At 36.2% G+C, this 21,496-nt stretch overlaps 2 protein-coding genes and 1 long non-coding RNA gene across 4 annotated transcripts; 1 reads left to right on the top strand and 2 right to left on the bottom strand.

Moving 5' to 3' along the window:
- The first annotated feature begins 8,826 nt into the window (after window positions 1-8,826).
- On the top strand, window positions 8,827-11,623 carry LOC142505584 (uncharacterized). The gene is made up of 3 exons (XR_012804460.1): window positions 8,827-9,074; window positions 9,295-9,339; window positions 11,122-11,623. It is a non-coding gene; the product is annotated as an uncharacterized LOC142505584 (long non-coding RNA).
- Window positions 11,624-12,090: 467 nt separating this feature from the next.
- On the bottom strand, window positions 12,091-15,353 carry LOC142506131 (uncharacterized). Of its 2 annotated transcripts, none has more exons than XM_075619286.1 (7): window positions 14,908-15,353; window positions 14,687-14,809; window positions 14,093-14,160; window positions 13,614-13,757; window positions 13,110-13,327; window positions 12,478-12,736; window positions 12,091-12,352 (listed from the first exon to the last, which is right to left on the bottom strand). In XM_075619286.1, exons 1-7 carry the CDS (start codon window positions 14,975-14,977, stop codon window positions 12,224-12,226), a joined length of 1,011 nt encoding a protein of 336 aa, XP_075475401.1. In that variant the 5' UTR covers window positions 14,978-15,353; the 3' UTR covers window positions 12,091-12,223. The 2 variants fall into 2 exon arrangements, with proteins under 2 accessions (XP_075475401.1, XP_075475400.1); XM_075619285.1 differs by having other exon boundaries at window positions 12,098-12,352; window positions 14,093-14,310; window positions 14,908-15,345.
- A 199-nt stretch (window positions 15,354-15,552) lies between these two features.
- On the bottom strand, window positions 15,553-21,450 carry LOC142505333 (actin-related protein 2). Its single transcript, XM_075618275.1, has 15 exons — window positions 21,325-21,450; window positions 21,065-21,175; window positions 20,440-20,574; window positions 20,229-20,300; window positions 20,051-20,129; window positions 19,794-19,843; window positions 19,544-19,647; window positions 19,372-19,440; window positions 19,232-19,295; window positions 18,868-18,936; window positions 18,072-18,155; window positions 17,928-17,986; window positions 17,315-17,381; window positions 16,731-16,814; window positions 15,553-15,882 (listed from the first exon to the last, which is right to left on the bottom strand). Exons 1-15 carry the CDS (start codon window positions 21,364-21,366, stop codon window positions 15,802-15,804), a joined length of 1,170 nt encoding a protein of 389 aa, XP_075474390.1. The 5' UTR covers window positions 21,367-21,450; the 3' UTR covers window positions 15,553-15,801.
- Between the last annotated feature and the right edge of the window lie 46 nt (window positions 21,451-21,496).

Here is a 21,496-nt window from a genome sequence, read left to right as displayed (position 1 = left end):
ATTCTTTTTCTAATCATTTCAACCTTCTCTTTCATTTCTTGTATAAATTCTGGCATTGACATCTGTCTTTCTCCTACATCTTCCCAGCATATCGGAGATCTACATTTTCTACCGTACAAGGCTTCAAATGGTGCCATTCCGATGGTTGCTTGGAAGCTGTTATTGTAAGAGAACTCAACAAGTGACAATGATTCCTGCCAACCACCCCTGAAATCCATCACGACTGCTCGCAACATGTCCTCGAGTGTCTGAATGGTCCTCTCAGACTGACCATCTGTCTGTGGGTGATATGCAGTACTCATCGCCAACTTTGAACCCAATGCTGATTGCAAACTACCCCAAAACTTCGAAGCAAACCTGGGATCACGATCTGATACTATGGTTACAGGCACACCATGCAATCTCACCACATGATCGATGTACATTTTTGCCATTTTCTTATAAGTACAAGTACGATCATAAAGAATAAAATGGGCTGATTTAGACAATCTATCAACAATCACCCAAATCGCATCACAACCACGATTAGAACGAGGTAGGTGTGTCACAAAATCCATAGCAATGTGCTCCCAATTCTATTGTGGCACTTCAAGACTATGTAACATACCACCAGGTCTCATTCTCTCGGCTTTAACCTGTTGGCACGTCAAACATCTAGCCACAAAGTCAGAAATCTCTTTCTTCATACCTTCCCACCAGTAATGGGATTTCAAGATATGATACATCTTTCTGATTCCAGGATGAACACTGTGTCGACTACAATGAGCTTCTCGAAGTATAGCTTCTTTTAAGTCTATCAAATTTGGAACCACAAGTCTACCATTATAGCGTAGACATCCATCAGAAGCAACACTGAACTTGTCTGATTGACCTGTCTGAGTCAATTCTTTCAATCTATGAACATGTGGATCAGTTCTCTGTGCTGCTTTGATTTTAGAAACAATATGTGGTTCAACTTGTATAGATGAAACTATAAAGTAGTCGCCCTTAGACTGATAAGTCCATCCTGAAGTTCCCAAATGCTCATGAACCTTTGAAATAGTCAAAGATGCCAACATTTTAGGCTGAACCTTTCTGCTCAAAGCATCTGCAACTTGATTCATTCGCCCTGGTTGGTACTGAATCTCACAATCAAAGTCCTTAAGTAATTCCAACCATCGACGCTGTCTCATATTTAAGTCGGACTGTGTGAAAAGATACTTCAGACTCTTGTGATCAGAATAAATCACAAACTGTTCTCCGTACAGATAATGACGCCATATCTTCAATGCAAACACAATGGCAGCTAACTCCAAATCATGAACTGGATATCGAGTCTCATGTGGCTTCAACTGACGAGATGCATAGGCAATCACTCGTCCATTTTGCATCAAAACACAACCCAGTCCATTTAGGGAAGCATCTGTACAGACAACAAATCCACCTGAGCCTGAAGGCAAAACAAACACTGGAGATGTGGTCAACTTTTCTTTCAAAGTCCGAAAACTAGACTCACATTCTGCAGTCCATACAAAACGTCGATCTTTCTGTGTCAACTGGGTCATAGGCCTAGCTATTCTAGAAAATCCTTCAATGAAACGCCTATAGTACCCAGCTAATCCCAAAAAGCTTCGAATCTCAGACACATTGGTTGGTTTAGGCCAATTGATAACAGCTTCAACTTTACTAGGATCAACAGATACTCCTTGTGCAGATATAACATGGCCTAAAAATAAAACTCTGTCCAACCAAAACTCACACTTAGAAAATTTGGCATACAATTGCGCTTCTTTGAGTGTTTGGAGAACTAATTTCAAATGTTCTTCGTGTTGTTTCTTTGATCTGGAATAAATCAAGATGTCATCAATAAAGACGATAACAAATTTATCTATGAATTCCCGGAACACACGATTCATTAAATCCATAAAAACCGCTGGATCATTAGTCAAACCAAACGGCACGACTAGGAATTCATAGTGTCCATAACGTGTCCGAAATGCTGTCTTAGGAACATCTTCCTCTCGGACTCTAAGCTGATGGTATCTGGAACGAAGATCAATCTTGGAATACACAGAACTACCCTGCAACTGATCAAACAAGTCGTCAATACGCGGCAAAGGATACTTATTCTTCACAGTAGCCCTGTTTAACTGCCGATAATCGACGCACATTCTCATCGTTCCGTCTTTCTTCTTTACAAACAATACTGGAGCTCCCCAGGGCGACATACTGGGTCTGATATAGCCTTTCTCCAGTAAATCCTGTAGCTGTTCCTTGAGTTCTTTCAACTCTGTTGGAGCTAAACGATATGGTGCTCTAGAAATAGGATTTGTCCCTGGCATTAATTCAATGCTAAGATCTATTTCCCTTTGAGGCGGAAAGCCTGGAATCTCATCAGGAAATACATCTGGAAAATCCTTGACAACGGGAATGTCTGAAACTTTCAATCGTTCTTCCCGTGTTGCATCAAGAGCATAGATCAAAAATCCTTCATTGCCGATTGACAACAACCTGAACATTTTCATTGCAGATACTAATGGAATTCGAGACTGTGAATCATAACCATAAAAATTCCATTTGCTGCCATAATATGGTCTAAATCTGACAACTCCATGGAAACAATCCACAGTGGCTCGATAATTCGTCAACACATCCATACCCAGAATGCAGTCAAAATCAGTCATGGCTAATTTGATTAGATTTGTTATCATAATATTACCCTCAAATCTAATCACACAGTTCAAAACTATCTCACGGGACATCAAATATACACCGGAAGGAGTAGCAACTGACACAGTATCCAACAAAGGAATAGTAGCAATCTCATGCTCATCAACAAATGTAGCAGATAAAAATGAATGAGATGCTCCTGTGTCTATCAATATGCGTGCAGGATAATCAAAAACATAACAAATACCTGCAATCACTCCTCCTGGTGCATCCTAAGCCTGGTCCTGAGTCAAAGCATGGACTTGGGCTTGCTGTGGCCCTGGAAATGGCTGCTGAATAGGACCTCTGGGAGGTGGGTAACTGGACTGCTGAAATGATGGAGTAGGAGCATATGGTCTAAAGACTGGTCCACGGGGAACTTGACCAAGCTGCTGTGGCTGGAACTGTTGTCTCCCTGCACTAGGACATACCCTGGCGTAATGTCCAACCTGACCACAATTATGACAAGTCCCCTGAACTCCTACACACTGGGAACTAAAATGTCGACCACCACATCGATCACAATGCACAGTGCTAGACGACCCAACAGAACCTCCCCCTCGTGCACTGCCTGAACTGGAAGAGCTGGATTGAGACTTCTTCTTGAATTGCTTTCCTTTTACTTTGTACCTCTACTGTTTGGGTTGTTGGTATGACTGTACAGGCTGATATGGAGGTAAATCCACTGGCATTGACATACTACTCCCAGATCCCTTAGAAACAGATGATGGACCTGGCTGTGGGTCTCCTCTGAGCAAACTTGCTTCAATTTTCTTCGCCTTTTCCACTGCTTGAATATACGTATTAGGCGATCCAGTCATTACCAAAGTATGAACAGTCCGCTGCAACCCGTGCAGAAAACGTGATAGTTTAGCCTGATCATTCCTAGCAACATGTGGAACATAGGGCAAAAGAGCAGAAAACTGTGAAGCATATTCCACCACTGATGTGTTGCCCTGCACCAACTGATTGAACTCTTCTTCTTTAGAAGCATAATATGATGGTGGTGCATATTCTTGGGTAAAGTGAGCACGAAAAGCATCCCAAGTAATAATTTCACCAGAGTCCTTCATTGCTTCCTCTGTGGCTTCCCACCAGAGTTGTGCTCGGTCTTTAAGTTAGTAGATGGCAAGCTTCAATTTAATATCTTGGGAATACTCCAACAAATTAAATAGATGATTTATACTTTTCAGCCAGCCTGCTGCTTTTTCTCCGCTCTCGTTGCCAAAGAATTTTGGAGGACGTAATTCTTGAAACTGAGAAATTATTAACTGCATTCCTCCAACTTTCTGTGTCAGCTGTTCCACTTCTTGCTCTATCGCTACCTGTCTAGCTCCAGGTCTTTCAGTTCGAGGAGGTTCTTCAACATTTTGAGCGACTTGTCCTCGAGGTCGACCACGTCTACCTCTAATGATATCTGCAAGTCCTCGAACATTTTGCGCCTCAGATTCTTGCGCTATTTCTTTTCCTTTTCTACCTCTTTCTCCAGGTGCCATTCTGCAAGACACGAGGATTAAATCCACAGGCAGTTAACAGGTAAAAGAAAGTTATAGGCAATTTCGAAATTACATACCATGCCTAATCAGCTAGTCGTTCTAACGCATGTAAATTCAAGCAAATCACACCAAATAATTCAAATAAGAGCAAATAGTCAAACATATGCACAATCATGTTATTTGTGTCTAGACTCAAGTGCCCTAGACTCTAATTCGAGCATATCCCAGTTACGCTCTGATACCAACTGTGGGGGCCCGTGCTCCTGATTAATCTTTAATGACCAAACAACTAGGATTTATTAATGTAAACAGCGAAAGCGATTAAAAATTTTCCTTTTGGGCCAATAGAAATTTCGACATGACCTTCCCGTAAGTAGGACATCCCAAAAATTTTCAAACAACACAAACAACATTTATATACTCGAAATAAAGTCATAACATCAATTCACAACCCTATAGCCGCACTGGCCAGGACTAAACACATATAGAGCCGGCAAGGCTCGATCACACAACTATCAATACAAAACATCATAACAATAACATTACAGCTACACGGGGCATCTCCCCGGTAAATGTATAACTCCATAATATAGTATATATATATCTGGGAACTCTCAACCATGACTCGACGATTGGGCACCACTACCTGACGCTCCACCAGACGCGTCAAATCCTCCTGGATAACCTGCTATGGCATCAAAAACAACCACATCATAAAAAAAAACGAGGGGTCGGGCCCCAGTACGACGAACCAGTAGTATTACGACAAATATAACTGACATGAAATAAAATCAAGTAAAATGCAATGAAATGCAATGCAATGCGTGTCGGTAACAACAAAATAATGGATACCAAAGCGGAGTCCAAATGAAACGCATCAGCAACAAGAACAGTGGCCACCCGTGCCAGGACTACAGCAACGTAATATCATGCCGCCGCTCATCCATGCACGTAGCATCGAGGGTACGGGAGCGACCCGCTCAGTCCTCATGCAAGTCATCAGGAGTGCTAATCCTACCCACCCACTCCATCGATGACGCAACAACTCGATAGATCAATATCAATAGCAATCAAAGGAGTCAAGGCTCGAAATGCTATGCCACAATAGTATCAACTCAAATAAATGCGTGAATGCAATCACGTATTCACAGAAACACATAAGGCACGCCACAACTCATTACAAAGTACTTAACGTCATTTCACATCATATAGACGTCATAATAAAACAGTTCATGCGTACCTCAACTAACTTTAATTACCACAAAATATTTTAAATCATCAAGAAAGTCCGGTAAATGCCAACTCAGACAAATCACCTGAATATTAATTTAAATGGTCTTATCATCATATAAAAATTCTAGAACCATTTAAATTCACTAAAAATCCAATTTCAACAATTTAGGCATTTTAAATTTCTAAATTCTCAATATTCGACTAAAATACCTAAAATCAATTATTTCTATTTTATCGTCGCAAAATATCGAACTAGTTGATACTCGATTTATTCATCTCATTAATTCAAAAATCCCTTATTAAATATTTTGAAATTTGTTCAATACCTTGAATCAACTCAAAGTTTGTACCTACATCCAAAAATATAATCAATATCAATATTGATATCAAATTTAACCAAAAATGGAGCACCCTTAAACAATTTCTGGAATAATAAATTATACTTCAAAATATATACCAAAACGAAGCTTATGACCCAGAGAACAAAAGCCCTCAATCAATTTCCGAACTCCGGCGACGTACGGTGACGATTCAGCGGAGATAGGGTGGCGGGTTTTCGAGAATCTCGATTTTTCCTATCAAAAGTGGTATCAACGGAAAGCTTTCGTCGAGAGGATTCCGAAACTATGCTTACTTTCGAAAAATGAGCACCGACGGCAAAGATACGGACGGTCAAAGTGACGAGAAATTTTTTTGACAAAGAAGAAGAAACTTTCGGCAAATGCATACAGGAGATTCACGATTCTTCTTTTTTTTTATTTTACTTATTATTTAACTTACTCCACTTTGGGCTGGGCTTTGACTTTAATTTGGGCTGGGCTCTCACATGATATATTTGGATTTCAGTCATCTATACTATCAAATTTCAGTCTTAGTCATGTATGTTTTGATTTTAGTAATAAGAACAATACATATGTGGATAGTATGCACAAAACCTGGTATATGTGTGGTGAGTCTCATGAATCAATCTGCTTAGGGTTTATAACGTAAAGGGCCCCAAAAGATAGTATTGGTACAAATACACACCCAAAAAAATTTTGTTACAAGACACCAACAATGTCAAAGAAAAAAAAGGAGACTTCACTTTTCTTAACTGTAAATTGATTTTATATATACAAATAAGGGAAAATTATTATTTTTTGTTTTATATGTTTGTTTCTTTGAGATTTTGGTATTTTATGTTGTCAAAATTCAGTTTTATCCCCCTATCTTTTTTTTGTTGCAATTTTAATCTTTTTTCTGACAATAAATTGATGTGACACAAATGCAATATTGACGTGTTGCTGCCGTATATAGTATCGCATCAATACTCTTGATGAAAAATACGGAAATTACAAAAAATCAAAGGTAGCAGAATACAACTGAAATATGAACATAAAAAACTAAAATAGCAAAGTCACAAAATTACAAGATCAAAAATATAGTTTTCTCCTTTTTTTTGTTAATAAAAACAATAAAATTTAATATTACAAAATGGTGAGACATGAGATAATAAATAATAATGAGATATTAGTAACAATGGATGCCCCGTCATGTTTTCTATGATATTTTTAGAGCTGGATTTTTTAGCTTGTCCTCGCGGAATTTTTTTTAATCTTGTTATTGTTTTCTTAGGTTATAATTCATAAGTGTAGTGATAATTTCAAGGACAATTTGAATGAGGAAGAGAGATATATGAGTGAGAAAGATATTTTATTTGATTAAAAGTCTACCAAAATCTCTAAGGTGAGTAGAAGACAATTTTTGAGTTTTTATAGTTGTACCTAGAGTCTTAAGTTTTGTACATAGAGAATTATATTAGAATCATTGTAAATCTATGGAAATATTGGATACATATAGATTTTTAAAAAGTCGAGTTTGAATACCACTATACTTTTTAAGACTCTATAAAAATCTAATTTGGATACCAAAAAACTTTTATAGAGTTTATAAAAGTCTATGTTCAATACCTCTAGACTTTTAAACTCTACAAAAGTCAATAAAAGTAATTAAATTTCCAAGATTGAATACACCCCCTTAGGTAATCGAACATCAGCATTATATTTTTATTTTAATTAAAAAAATTGACATTGAGAATTCCTGAAGCAATTTTGTTTGTAAAACTTTAATTATTTTATGTTTTGTTCTGTATTATACTGCACAAATCATAAATTTTATTTAAAAAAATATATTTGATAACAAAATAAATAACTATTGAATGAAATGAACATATATTCTCATCTAATTTTGATGACACTATTTATGAAATGGTTGCATCAATTGTCAATTTGGTTAGTTGCATCAATGAAATTAATATCAAATAAGTAAAACATGTGTGCGGTATCCACATGTATACATATTAATTTACAATATATTTCAAAGATTATATCTATTAAGTTATAATAGGTATAATTTTTTTTAAAAAAATAGATATTGTCAACAATCAATTAGACCAAGGTATTTTTTTTGGGTAACAAAAAATAGAAAGAAAACAAAGAAAAATAAGATTAACTCAAAGTCAGATCGAAGATATAAATATTTTAGTGACTATAACAAAATAATGAAAAAAGAAACAATTGATAATTTTACGAATGTGTAACGAGATAATGATAAAGAATTTGATCATCTATGAATTATATTGATGATAAAAGTTATTCGAACTCTTGTTATGAACGGACTGAATGAAAAATATAATGTTATTATTTATCAAATTGGAAGCTCATGTTCAGTCGAGTATGATGAATTTGTTACAATGGTGGAACGAAATTGTTAGATAATAGCAAAATATGATTCGATTCATTCTTGTATAGTCAATGTATATGTAAATCAATGAATAAGACAACTATGAAATTTAATTATCAAATTGTTCCTTTTTTCTTTTTATTTTTTGTTTTATAACTTTATGGAAGATGTTTAACATGAAAATATGAATTAATAGAGTTAATTTTTCTCTAAATTTTCATAACCACATAATAGTGAAAAAATGATAAAAATATTAGGGAATTCTGCATTGGAAATGATCCAAATAGAGATGATGACATTGTATTTTGAAAAACTCATTTTTAATTAAAAAATGGTGACTTGTTATTTAAAGTAATCCCAATTTTTAAGTTCGACTCAGGTCTTTCGAAATCTCAGTGTGACACTGAACATAGTAACCCTTAAACCAAGTTACTTAGTAACCACACATGCCAAGATCTATGCGACATACTCACCCGAAAAGTTATTGATAAGGAGAATCGAACTCATATCCAATAATAAAAAGTTTACCTATTCCACTAACACTGGAACCATATTTCATTTTTTTTAAAAAAAATATAAATTGATATTCTAATTTGCGAAATTTTGACAATTTTTTTTTAAAAAAAAGTGAAATAAGTAATGTGTTAAATGTTTGGGGGCCGATTTTGAATTAATTCAACATCGATAACTGACGAGCTGCACAAAATCTCTCCCAAACTCAAATGGCGTCAATGGTCTCCATTGCGCAAGCCCTCACTTTATGCCCACTCTAACCGTAGCAAACTCGTATATCCAGCTCTCCATAATTATTTCAATCCAATTTCAGCCCATTTATCTTTTTTCTCAAAAGCACAAGCAATAAACTTATCAGGCATAGTTGACGATTTAGTTGTTCTGGGCATTGAAACTAGTTGTGACGACACTGGTGCATCCATAGTAAGACGTTTTTAATGCTTGTAGAGCGCGGTCGAGCGACAGCGCACCCCACAATTTAGTTGATATTCATTGTGTGTGTGTGTGTGTGTTTTTTTTTTTTTTTTTTGGGATGATTCTTTTATTTTGTATTGGATATATTGTGTAACTTGTTTTTGGGTATTGGTTATCTGTGAAAGAAATGATGAAAGTCTGGTTCTTTTCAACTTTTGTGTGATGATAGGTTCGAAGCAATGGTGAAATTCTCAGCCAAGTTGTGTCTTCTCAGGTATGCATTTTTTATTATTATTATTTCGCATATATGCGTGGATCCTGGCATTTTCTTTCGGGGTGGAAAGAATGATATTGGGAATAGCCTTTCTAGCATGGTGGTTATGATTGCCTGTGCTTTGCCTTTTTAGATGCTCCACAAACAGTGAAAGTGATGATTCCCAAACATAGAATATATATATATATATATATATATATATATATGTGTGTGTGTGTGTGTGTGTGTAGTTTTGATATTGTGACTACCATTATGGTCACTTAGACACATATGTGAGCACCGACTAAGGTAACGTCTGTCTATTGGATGTACAGGACACACCTCAACGGTGTTTACATATGTATCCATGATTGGTTTTCACCATATCAAAAAAATATATATGCATGTGTGTGTGTATACTCCGAGCTTTTCACTCATTGGAGGATTAAGATCTTGCAATTGCGCTGATAGTGTAACTATTTGTGTTAAAGTGTCGTCATATTTCACATAATCCACACATGATAAGGGAAACATGTTATATGGTGTGACCTTGGTGGAATGCTTAGCCTGCTTTCATTTAGTTGTTCATTACTTTTTAATTAAATGTAAGATTTTTTTAAAATTTAATTCAACAATATCCTGATTATTGAACCTAATTCCTACATGACTTGGATCAGACACTCAAGGCTCATCATCTAATTTCATTGTTCACATCTTTGGCAACATGGAAACCATCATTTTAATTGATACTACTAAGGAGGATTTTCTTTTTCCTTTTTTTAATATAACTCCTTAAGTCCCATATATCAGAATAGGACCTTGCAGAATTTGACCATTGAAGGAAGAAGGTACCCAATCAATCTGATTGATTTTTGACCAAATGTAATGGACCGATGATTAATTCCATCTCTATAGATCCATATCCTCAGTATGTCGTCAATTCTTCTTCGTGGGAGAACAATGCAGCGATGAGAACATTACAGATTAAATAATAATAATAATTAATTCCCCCATTGTTGTCATCCGTTCTCGGTGCATATTAATGTGAGTTTTCTTCAAGGGTGGATAATTTTAATACATTGGAGTTTGTTTTTTCTTATAATATCAAAAGTTTATTTTTCTATACAACCCTGTTTAGGTATGAGTAAAAAGTGTAAATGCATGCAAGTATATATGAACTTATGGAATTCATAAGCATGGATTGAGTGAATTTAAACTTCTGCCTTGTTTCTTCTGTGATGCACAGAGATCCTTCGAGTTTATTACAAAAATTGACCCAACCTGTGTCACCCAAGTATTCTCATCAGAAACTATTTGCTTTTTATGCACTGATGGTAAAATGAAGATATTAAAAGAAGCCTTACTCCAGGAAGAAATTAGTGTACTTGGTGTAAGCTGTGAACCTGTATTCATATTACACCTTTTTAGGCTACCGACAGATTGACATTCTTGTCTTGACCCAAGTTATGCACAAGACCAAAACTTTAAACAAAAAATTATGAGCCATGTGACAGACCTTTGTACCAGTTTAAAGTGTCTGATAAGGGTGCTTGAATCTATATATAAGGTGGTTGTGTCTGATTTAATATCACTCACTGTGCTGGTTGTGTGGGCACAAAGTTACTTGTTTAACATGTCATGAAGAAACAAAGGATTTCATAATAATTCACACATTTTCACTATAGAGGACCATTAAATACTTGTTCTATTTTTCTCCTGTTGGTCCTTGAGTTTTCGTCTGCAACTTCGATAATTGCCTCGTTTCTTTCGTTTCCTAAAAGTTTGTGTTTTTAATTGAATCAGCTTGATCTTCGACCGAGGTGGTCACTGGGAGAGGAATTAGTTGAAGGAAGGAGCGAAGCTCGGTCGTTAAGGACTGCTAGGATTCACCCATCTCTAACCTCTTTAATTCAGGCATCTATGGAACAGCAGTAGTGATAGTGGGAGAGGAATTACTCGAAGGAAGGAGCAGAGCTCGGGCGTTGAGTAGTAGTTTTGGTTTTGCTTGCCAGGGGTTTAATTTGGTGTCACAATTTCAATTTCAAGAATTCAAATATATGAAAATTTTACAAAATTATACGCAAATTTTTGGGGTGCGACGATGTGATTGATATATATTTTGTTATGATCAAATTGAACTCCCTGGTCTTGGGTTTTTACAAGATGGAAAAATTAAGGTAGAAAGATATTATATTATAGTGTCACTATTTCTTTAATTTATATTTTTCCTAAAGGGACTATAGCTGTAAAATTTATTTGAATGCCAGATTTTTCCCTAATTTGTTTTGTTGGCCAGATAGTAGAAATTGGAGAACTGAGGGAGTGAATTTATTTTTATTTTTTATTTTTTTTTCAATGCCCCCACACTTGGGTTACAGGCTCTCGTTACTGAGCTCGGCAGGTAGTGAATTTTTGTTGTGTGCTTGTGTTCCTAAAATAGGTGCGTCATATTTTGATATTTGGATCTTAGCAAAAACTTGTGTAAGACGATCGCATTGATCGTATTTTGTAAGACTGATATCTTATTTAACTAATCCATGAAAAATATTACTTTTTATTCTAAGAGTATTATTTTTTATTGTGAATATCGGTAAAATTAACCAGTTTCACAGATAAAGATTCGTAAAAACGTCTCACAAGAAACTTATTCTTGGATTTTTTAAAAGCATACAAATCATTTTAAATTAATTTCGATACGTTTAGTTAATTTTTCTTGCTTCTTTTTTACCCGTGCTTTTTTTCCCCGGAATATCAATGATGGTTTTTGTTATAAAAAACTGGAGCATTCCAAACTGGCAACGCCTGAAAGAGCCCGGAGCAACTAACCCATATTAATCCATGTCCTAGCAACTGTATGGTACAACGTTTTAGATACATGGCCAAAAAAATCTCCGCATGTACATTATTAGAAATCGTATTTTGTCCTTCCGCTCTTCAAAATAAGGCACAACATATCCGCCATGTTGGAATACGATGACCAGAAGTTCCAAGCCTCCAGCATAAGTCGTTTCCGTGATCCCTTGAAATGAACTACCTGAAACCCACAAACAAAACTACATTTTATGGTATATCTTATTCAAGAAGCTCACCACCTCATAGAGAAGAAAAAGTTATTTCTAGCCTTGTTTGTTTAAACAGAAGTGATACAAATGTTCTTACCTTCACATCCAAGGGCATTCCATGAAATTGACCAGCACCTTCAGGTGGTGTCCAATTGTAACTAGAACATGGTAAGAAGAGGACCGAAGCACCACCGATATTGTCTAGGAAAGCCTCTCTTCTAGAAAACCTTCTTTCATTAAATTTAGGGTCAGATCTTACAATCCATGCAAGCGCTAATTGATCTCCAAGCATCCGGGAAGCTTTCATGAATTTTGAATTGTAAACTTCCAGCACTTCCTGTAAGAAAGCCATTCCCCTGTGGCAACAAAAAATTGTCTTATGAGGAGTGGGGAAAGTACAACTTTGTGACGAAAATTTCAATTCAAGTATACTGACACCAACTATAGCAATAATATTCCCAAATTGACAGAATCAGCAGAAAAAGGAGAAAACATGGCGAGTTTTTTTCACTGAACGCTCTCATGGTATTCTTGGGCTTCATATCAAGTTACAACTGCGGCTTGCTTTGTGTCCCTTCATCACCAAATGAAAACCCAAAAAAAAAAAAAAATTGCCTATTGAGCAATTTTTTGCCCACAAAAGTTTCTTCTAGGTGTCCTTGATGATTTGTTACTTCTTAAATATATTTGCCTAGTTAGGTTGTAGCGGACAAATGATAGAAAGTGCACCTTCGAATTCCCTCCGAAGTGCCCCGTACTGCTATGAATCCTGAATTCAAAGGTTGATCGTGGTTGTTCCGGAAGGTAAGAGCTAGATCAAAACTAGGATAGTCAGTAAATATATGTTCCAGGTCATTCACCACTGCTATATCTGAGTCAGTAAAAATGAGATGACTGACTTGCTCCCGCCTCTGAGTAATCTTTTCAAGCTGTATTTCTAGAAAAGCCTGGAGACAACACGTAGAAAACAAGAAACAAATACATTCTTAAAAAATTAAACATGAAATATTATCACAAATAAATCTCACAGGACTCGTTCTTTAACACAAAGTATGCACCAATGATTTTGAGTGCTAAGCAAACAAATTCAAGTCAAATAAAATCTTTATAAAAACAATTGCATTTTGTATCCCAGGAAATATTTAAAAACATTAAGATACACGATAAAGCTAAGGTAGAATAAGAAATATAAAGAAAATCATCTCTTTTTTCAAGCATGCCTAATGCTCTTACAATGTAAGACCTGATTCTTTGAAGCATCAACTTGTCTTGTGAATATTCACCTTGTGTTGGTTGTATAGTAACCATGTCTCTATGCAGATGAAGCTCCGACGCTGGATCAGTAAGAATGAAGATGTTGCTTTTGGGCATAGTGACCTACACATTGATTAGACATGAATTATCCATGTTGGGATTAGTTGTTATTATCCTTACGGGCTGAGTCAAATATATATTCAGACGTCCATCAGAATATGTGCTATGATTTAACAAATGAGTTTGTTCAGAAAACAAATATAAAAATGCATATTCTTCAGAGGATTGAACTTGCACAACAGAAAGCATATTACTTATGGCCAACCAACGAACTCAGTTGTCAAACACTCAGCTTTCAAAATCTCATATGCAAGTCACAACTCACACAAGGGGAGTATCTAAATGGGTAAATATTTTCCAAAAAAACAAAAAGAACATAATATATTACTTGGATGTACCTGGATGAAATTTATAAACACATTCAAGATTGCCATAGATCTCTCCACCTTATTGTATGAAGTTTTCCCTACAATAACCAAGTCAGACGGTCTACCACTGACCAGTCCGTCAACAGCAGAATTGTAGGCAGCAAACATCGAGACAAAAGCAACATGTTCCCCAGAGTTGGGATTGTTTGGAAGTAATCCAAAAAGTGTCTTATTAAGAGCCCTGGTACCTGATTCACAATTTTGTCAATTTAAGCCATCAGTTAGTCCTTTGATAAAATGAAATGCATCATTTCAAAGCATACCATAAATACACACCAATAGCATGACTCAACATATTTTCCCATAAGTAATCAAGATGTAAACAAAATCGGATAAAAAACCTTGTACAGGCTAATATCTCAAATATAGTTAATGAAGCATAAATAAGAAGAAAAAATACTGTGGATATTGAAAGATTTCTCAAGCTAGGTATCTTATTCTATAACTGCAAAATACCAAGAAGTTAGCAAGAAGGTTCCAAAAATGAGTTCATCGATATTAATCATTTGTCAGTAAACTAGTAACTCCTCCTTCTTTCTTAGAAAGTAAAGAGACTAAAAATACCTTGGCAATGAAGACGATCAGGCAGGCCTTCACCAGCTGCTGGTCCAAGAACAAGATGATCAAATTTCACACGCTCTTCATTGCGTAAATCCCCCAAATTTGTCTTCTTCTGGAACTCCAAAACTGGAAGGAACGGACATTTCTCATTTCGTCAAACATACATAATAACAACAACACGTCGGAAATTCAGCGAGGAAATCTGAAACCATCAGACTAGGAACCTGATAACATATGAGGAATTATAATGACTGCAGGTAGAAACAAAAGCAAACGCTTCCATCCAACGCACATTGTCTTCCACTGCACGTTACCCCGCTCTTCAAACCAAACGAAGCATCCAAAAACTCCAGCAACAAAGGAATCTCAATCTACCACCGCAATCTCATCCGCAAAAACGACCTGCACTTTGATCCATGAAACTGGAGCGTGGAGATTTAAAAGTTGATTTCAGAAGGTAAATCTTCGATTATCGTGGTCTTGGGGGATCGAAGCAGATTGGCCGTTTGCTTAGATAGATCGAGTAGCGAAAAACATTAATGGGCCTCGTAGCCCATCCAATATGTGGGCTATCGGATCTGAAGAGTACAAGAACGCCCATCGATCCAGCAATAAGGAGCCCATAATACTTCGCCTTATTTTTCTTTGTCTGAGTTGGTTTTCTTAGGCCCAAAAGTTGCCCAAGGTGTTAACAGGTTTAAAGGCACGTTTTAGAAATGTTGGAGAGGAAATTTTTTGCTTTTTATTCTCTCTCTTTTTGCATTTTCCACCTTTTTTAAAATCCCAAAAGTCTCTGATTAAAGATGTTTGAATAAACTGTGTTGCATCGGGTTCATAAGATCTTGTAGCTAGAGGAAGAAGTTTGAAAATGAAAAATTGCATGATAACACCATTATATATACTAGTAGGATCTAAAACTTCGTATGTAACTTTTCCAACACACAAAATGGGAACACAGCTTATTTTGTGTTTACTTCTTGAAACAAACGTACTACAACATAGACAAATCCATCTCATGCAGAGGCCACCAGATTCAGCAACATACTTTTTACCACGAAAAAATTATGTATGACTAACTACACACGCACTTCACATCTTTAATGCTTTCGTTCCCGTCCTCACGCCCCGCCACACTTGCTCAAACAAGCGACTCCCTCTTCCAAATAATCTTGCCTGTTGATCCAAAACTCAGGTGCATCCTGCAACATTTATAAATATTTCGAAGTTCAAGTCTTTTAGAAACGGTTGAACCTAAATCACTGTTGCTTGATCTCAACCTCATAGCAGTAGGGATTTCGATCGAGCAGACAGTCATTACACACTGGAGCTCAACCCAAATGTGCACCGAGTTGCTTGATCTAAAAAAGCTCAAACCTTTATCGAAGTAGCATTTTACTCGGTGGGTCAGAATACACCCAACTTTCCAACAACCGGTATATCACATTTCCAAATATCTTTCAATTATATATTACAATTATATTTATAATATGACAACATAATAGTTCCATAATAAGAATTCCATTTTGATTAACATTATAGAACGACAATATTTTATAAAATTAACTAAATACCAAATATTTTATTCACATGAATGCCTCTATAATTCCATGGTAATATTTAATAATCAGGTCAAACACATTGTTATTTTTTTAAGCAATAAGTATGATTTTTATAAAACATTACATAAATGCTATTTAGTAGTTTAAAGAAGCAACATTATGCAACACAGTTTAGAATTGAATGGCGCAAGATGAATCAATAATTTGAAGGGGTGAGTAGGCATTGCTCACAGTTTTAGGGGCCAAATTAAATTAACCAAATAAGTTTTTGCCAAATCCAGTAATTCAATTCCCAAAGTTCACAGGAAGGGTACTAAAACAGAATTTCTATGCCAACTAGAAAAGAGATTTGATATCATCTCAGGTAATTTCTATCAGATTCAAATTAGTTTGCATGAATAGCCTTGAAAGCGATCTTGATTCATTAAAGCAAGGGATGATAAATTTGCATGAATTAATGTCAGGGGAAGAGGAGATAGAATTTGCACCTTCATAATTCCTGCAAGAACCGCGCCTCCAAGATATACCATGTGTTTTCTTCGTGGTGGATCCTCTATCCGAAGACGTAGTTTCTAACAGTAGCACGAAATCATACACTTAGGTAGGAGGAAAAAAACAAATAAACACTAGATTCACACCCCTCAAAACATTGCCCGAGTCTGTGCTTGTAACTCCCAGACATACAGGACTAAGCAGCATAGTTTACCAGCAACTTCACAACTGAAGTAACACTGCTTATTTTGTGATTCATATATGATATGTCTATCAAGATTTGAAAAATGAGATCATTAATATAAAGAAGGAAAACCTCAAATATAAGTAAAAAGATTATGGACAGGAAGAGAAAAGATTAACTCGGGGTTAACTTGCCCCAAAATTATACTGCCAGCTATGGCCTCAGCATAACATGATTAACCTTAGGATACAGATCGAAGCTCTCAAGTGGTCAAGTTTAGATCTTATCCATGACAATAACGGAAAACAGCTTAAAGGTGGCAGACAGATCTCTGTGTATTTCATTGCAACAAAAGATTACTGTTACAAATAACAACATGATTATCCACTTACACACCTTCAGCCCATCTTTATTTCCCTTCAAAACAACTTCGAGATAACGGTCCAATATTTCTTTCTCCAAACTGTTGCAAAAGATGAGGTGTCAAATTAAGCAATTTGAAAGGTTACTAATGCAGATCAAGATGAAGCAGGAGCAAAAAAGCACAGGTCATCTGGTTGACATACCCATAGGGGAATTGATTAGTAATGTATTCTAAAACAAAAAAAAATATATTCACATTAGCACAAAACGATGCATTGACATGTAGGAGTTTCCCAAAACTAACAACAGTATATGAAATTAGCAACGTATTAGGGGACCCATTTCTCTTGTACTGATTTGTTGTCAAATGAAGGGCGTAACTGAGTCACACACCAGGGTCTTCTCGTGTTTCCTAAATTGCACTAGAAAATTTACCAGAAATGATCTTTTAGGAGCAGATTTAACTATTATTTTACTCATCCAATAAAATAAGAAATGTATTATATTTTCTCTAAGTTGAAGGGTCAATCTCCTTCAAGGAGCCCAGGCTACTCCAAGTCCTCAAAATCAATCAACATAGAGATTCTTTACAGAGAATAACGCTATTCTGATAAAAACATATTGTGTCATTAAATGTAGGCATTACCGACTAGGTAATCCCGGGTACATTGTACTCCCACCACTTAGGACAATATGCTGGTAGAGCTGCAAAAACAGATTCGATCTGCATGAATGACTGCAGAATCATGCAAGCACATTAAGATGCTGACATTAAGAAAACAACTAATACCATCATTCTATTGTCGATATCCATCTCCTGAATGCAATGAAATACCATATCAGCCATTCCATCTCCTTCTACGTCTATGAGTTCCTGTAGAAGTACACAACATTGAAACTTCATATTCACGCAAAACTTAGAAGTCACAACAGCATGAAACAGCTAATGAAGATGATATTGATGAGCCTTCAGTAACAGGCAACAAAAAACAAGACAACTGTTATAGTTATAGTTATGGCTGCCCTACACCGAGCTTCGGTGGCCCTCCCCTGTCATTTGGTTGCCAATACAGACATCAGCGCTCATACATTCGAGGCACTTGACAAGCAACAACCCCCCATTCATTGTCTTGTGACTTTCATAGAGAGTTGTATGTTTGGTAAACAGTCGTTCAAGCCTGGTCACCGCGAACCCCTTTTGTGAGGAGGAGGCACCGCTTCTCCGGAAGTTATGGACTCAATAAATACTACCAGGCAAGTCATATAAACTAAGCAAAGCTATTGGTGATAGAAAAATCTGGACATCTCAGGATTGGAACAATGCATCAACATGAACCAAATGTTTGCATTTATCCCGAGAGAGAGTCGAAGACAAATTCTCTCTATATTTATAGTTTATTCCACAAACATTCATCTTTTGAACGGCACAACAGATAATAAAAAATGTACTTGAAGCATGTTGATAAAAATTCAACTGTTGCTTCATAAATTAGACAATGGACATCCAGAAACAACAGATATATAATCGCTTCAATATTAATTGCAAAGCCTAATATAGTAATCACAGGACACAGATTCATGCTTACTGGAGTAAAAAGAGCCTCTGGTGCTTGAAAGCGTTCGGTGCCAACTTTAATGACCCTTCCATCTGGCAGCTTTTATTACAGGTAATAAATTTAAATTGTTAATCTTTTTCCAACATGCCTGAAATATAAGAAGGTAATATACCCATAGAAAGACGCGTGGAGACAAAAACGTTAAATCTAACTATTCTTCTCTGAAAGTAAAAACAAACTTCCATGACAAACAAACTTCTGCATTTGAAAAGTAAGGACCCCGGTAAAATATTTAAGTTGTGAGTATGCAGCAAGATTATATTGGTTCTTGCAATTGAAGTCACTTTATTTCGGTAGTCTTGAAAAGATATGAACTTGCAGAGATTTAACTTACAGTGTAATTCTTAACAAGGATAGTAGTTTCAAGTCCCAATTGGTATTCCCTTTTGTAATCATAACTTCAACAAATAAGAAAAAGGTTAAAACATGTGTATCAATTTGCCGGTCATTGAAAAAAATTATTAATTCACCCACCTTATGTAGCAAAGCTTCTCTTTGATAGTCCTGACAGTCTCAAAGTCAGCAGTTCTATTCATAGCATACCTTTGTAGAAAAAGCATAACCATTGGCATAAAATTAATCAATCAATGCTTCGACAAAATGATACATTATCTCAAATGATTTCAGAAGCTTTAACAAATCTCACCCTCTCCTCATAAGTAAATCAACAAGATATGACGTTATGTGGCGCCCAGCCACATTCATCCTCTTTGTGAGATGAGGGAATGAGTATCCATCAACAACTGGAACCTAACAATAAATATCACCATTCTTCAAGTAGCAAGCTAGCTTCCTCAAATCTAGAAGCTCATTATCTCACACATAAAAGACTGCCAATGAAATTTAAATATACAAAAGATTGAACATTTGATGAAAAATCTTGATAGAAAGGTTACCACATGCGTAACTCCATCGCCGGAATCAATTACTAGTCCTGTCAGCAGACCTGAGTCATTCCAAGATGACATTGAACAGCACATTATCGAAAATTCAATGCAAGTACAGGGAGAAAGTGAACAAAATCATAAAAATAAAATGTACTGTGATGGACGCAGTTTTTTTTGCAGACACCATATTCATAGTGACTAGCTTGTTGACAGTATCGTGTAGACCAGTGACTAAAACCACAATTTTGAATTTGGCTTTAAAGCACCTTGGGCATACAATGTCAAAACAGCTTGGATTTGAATGAAAACACCAGCAAAGTTGTATTTCTCAAACATGACTTCAACCTGGATACAGACAATTTAAGATTCGGTTCGTATCATCTTAAAACAATGAGTTCCACCAATAGAAATTCAAATCTATAATTCTAGTATTAGGTAGTTTACCATCTTTTCGCGGTTTTTAGATGGATTCAAAGGTGGGTCGGTGAGCAAAATTTTACTTTGTGCAGGATCTACCTTCAGACAAAGTAAAATAAATGAAGAGTAAAACAACATCCTTGAAACCGAGGGAGAGAGAGTACCAATAATCAGACAATACACCGGATAAATAAAACTTTCTGCGTTAGTTGAGAGATTAAAGGCAACAAAAAGAAACCTTTAGTTCGCTAAAAAATGCATGGTCCCACACATGTTCCATATCATCCCAATTTTGCACGATACCATTGTTAACAGGGTAAGATACGTCTAACTGATGCCGCCATTTCAAACAAGCATCTCCAACGAGAATATCCTGTGGACACAAGAAAAAATAATTAAATGATAGAAAGCAACACGTGTTTGCTACATTTGACTTGAGAGCACAAAAAGTGGAACAATATCTCGACGTATGGGAATAATATAAACACAACAACAGAGCTGTAATGTGTTCCAAACTAGTGAGTCGATCACAAAGAATTCAATTCCACTACGTGGAACGCCAAGAAACCCATTAATTTGGCTTCGTTTAAAACAAACAAGTAAAAAAGTTATAGCTTTTTCGACATGCAATGTGTTTGTATCTCAGCTAGGTGTCGTGTCGTGAAGTAAAGAAAATCGCTCAAAGAAAGTTCTTATCCCCCCCTGCTCAAATCGTGCCTGTAAAATTTCCGAGTACAAACACGAAGTTGAAGACTTCAGATACCGAGTAATCCATCTCAACGTGAAACGAATTTTCTCCTGCGTAATTCTGAAATATACAAGTAAACACCAATCTGAACCATAAAGAGAGAAATAAATCTGACCGTGATCTCTTGCTCCATCAACGATTCTTCGTATCGAAGCATTGGCCTTCCAACAACACAAGGAAACACAGACGTGGGGAAATTCTCACCCGCAAATCCACACTTAACATACTGAGCTCAATTACCAGAATCAAAGAGTCAACATCGAATTAAGTAAACCAAATAATAATGAAGAGATGAAATTGAATCATCGCAGAACTGATCAAAATGCTAACTCCGAAATGGAGAAGATAGTAAATCGTTAAGCGGGGAGTAATTACACCGGTGCCATTGTCGCATACGACGACGTTCCTGTTGTCCATCGATCCAAGTCCTGGAGACCTTTTTGCCACTCCCGACAAAGAAATTGGCCTGTTATAAATTTATGGGGAAAGAAAGTACAAAAATCACACGTCATAATTTATATTTTATGTAATATCTTATTTAAATTAG

This window comes from Primulina tabacum, chromosome 10, assembly GCF_025594145.1.
Source record: "Primulina tabacum isolate GXHZ01 chromosome 10, ASM2559414v2, whole genome shotgun sequence".
Taxonomy (NCBI): Eukaryota; Viridiplantae; Streptophyta; class Magnoliopsida; order Lamiales; family Gesneriaceae; genus Primulina; species Primulina tabacum.
Note: the sequence above shows the minus strand (reverse complement) of the source record. Positions and strands in the feature narration are given on the sequence as shown.

Coding starts and splice junctions, on each gene's coding strand:
- LOC142505333 (XM_075618275.1), bottom strand. CDS start 21,366: ATGGACAACAGGAACGTCGTCGTATGCGACAATGGCACCGGT. Junction 21,176..21,324: donor TATGCGACAATGGCACCGGT/GTAATTACTCCC, acceptor AATTGAGCTCAG/TATGTTAAGTGTGGATTTGC. Junction 20,130..20,228: donor CTAAAAACCGCGAAAAGATG/GTAAACTACCTA, acceptor GTCTGTATCCAG/GTTGAAGTCATGTTTGAGAA.
- LOC142506131 (XM_075619285.1), bottom strand. CDS start 14,977: ATGTGCGTTGGATGGAAGCGTTTGCTTTTGTTTCTACCTGCAGTCATT. Junction 14,311..14,686: donor TGATCGTCTTCATTGCCAAG/GTATTTTTAGTC, acceptor ATTGTGAATCAG/GTACCAGGGCTCTTAATAAG. Junction 13,328..13,613: donor AAAGAATCAGGTCTTACATT/GTAAGAGCATTA, acceptor TGTTGTCTCCAG/GCTTTTCTAGAAATACAGCT.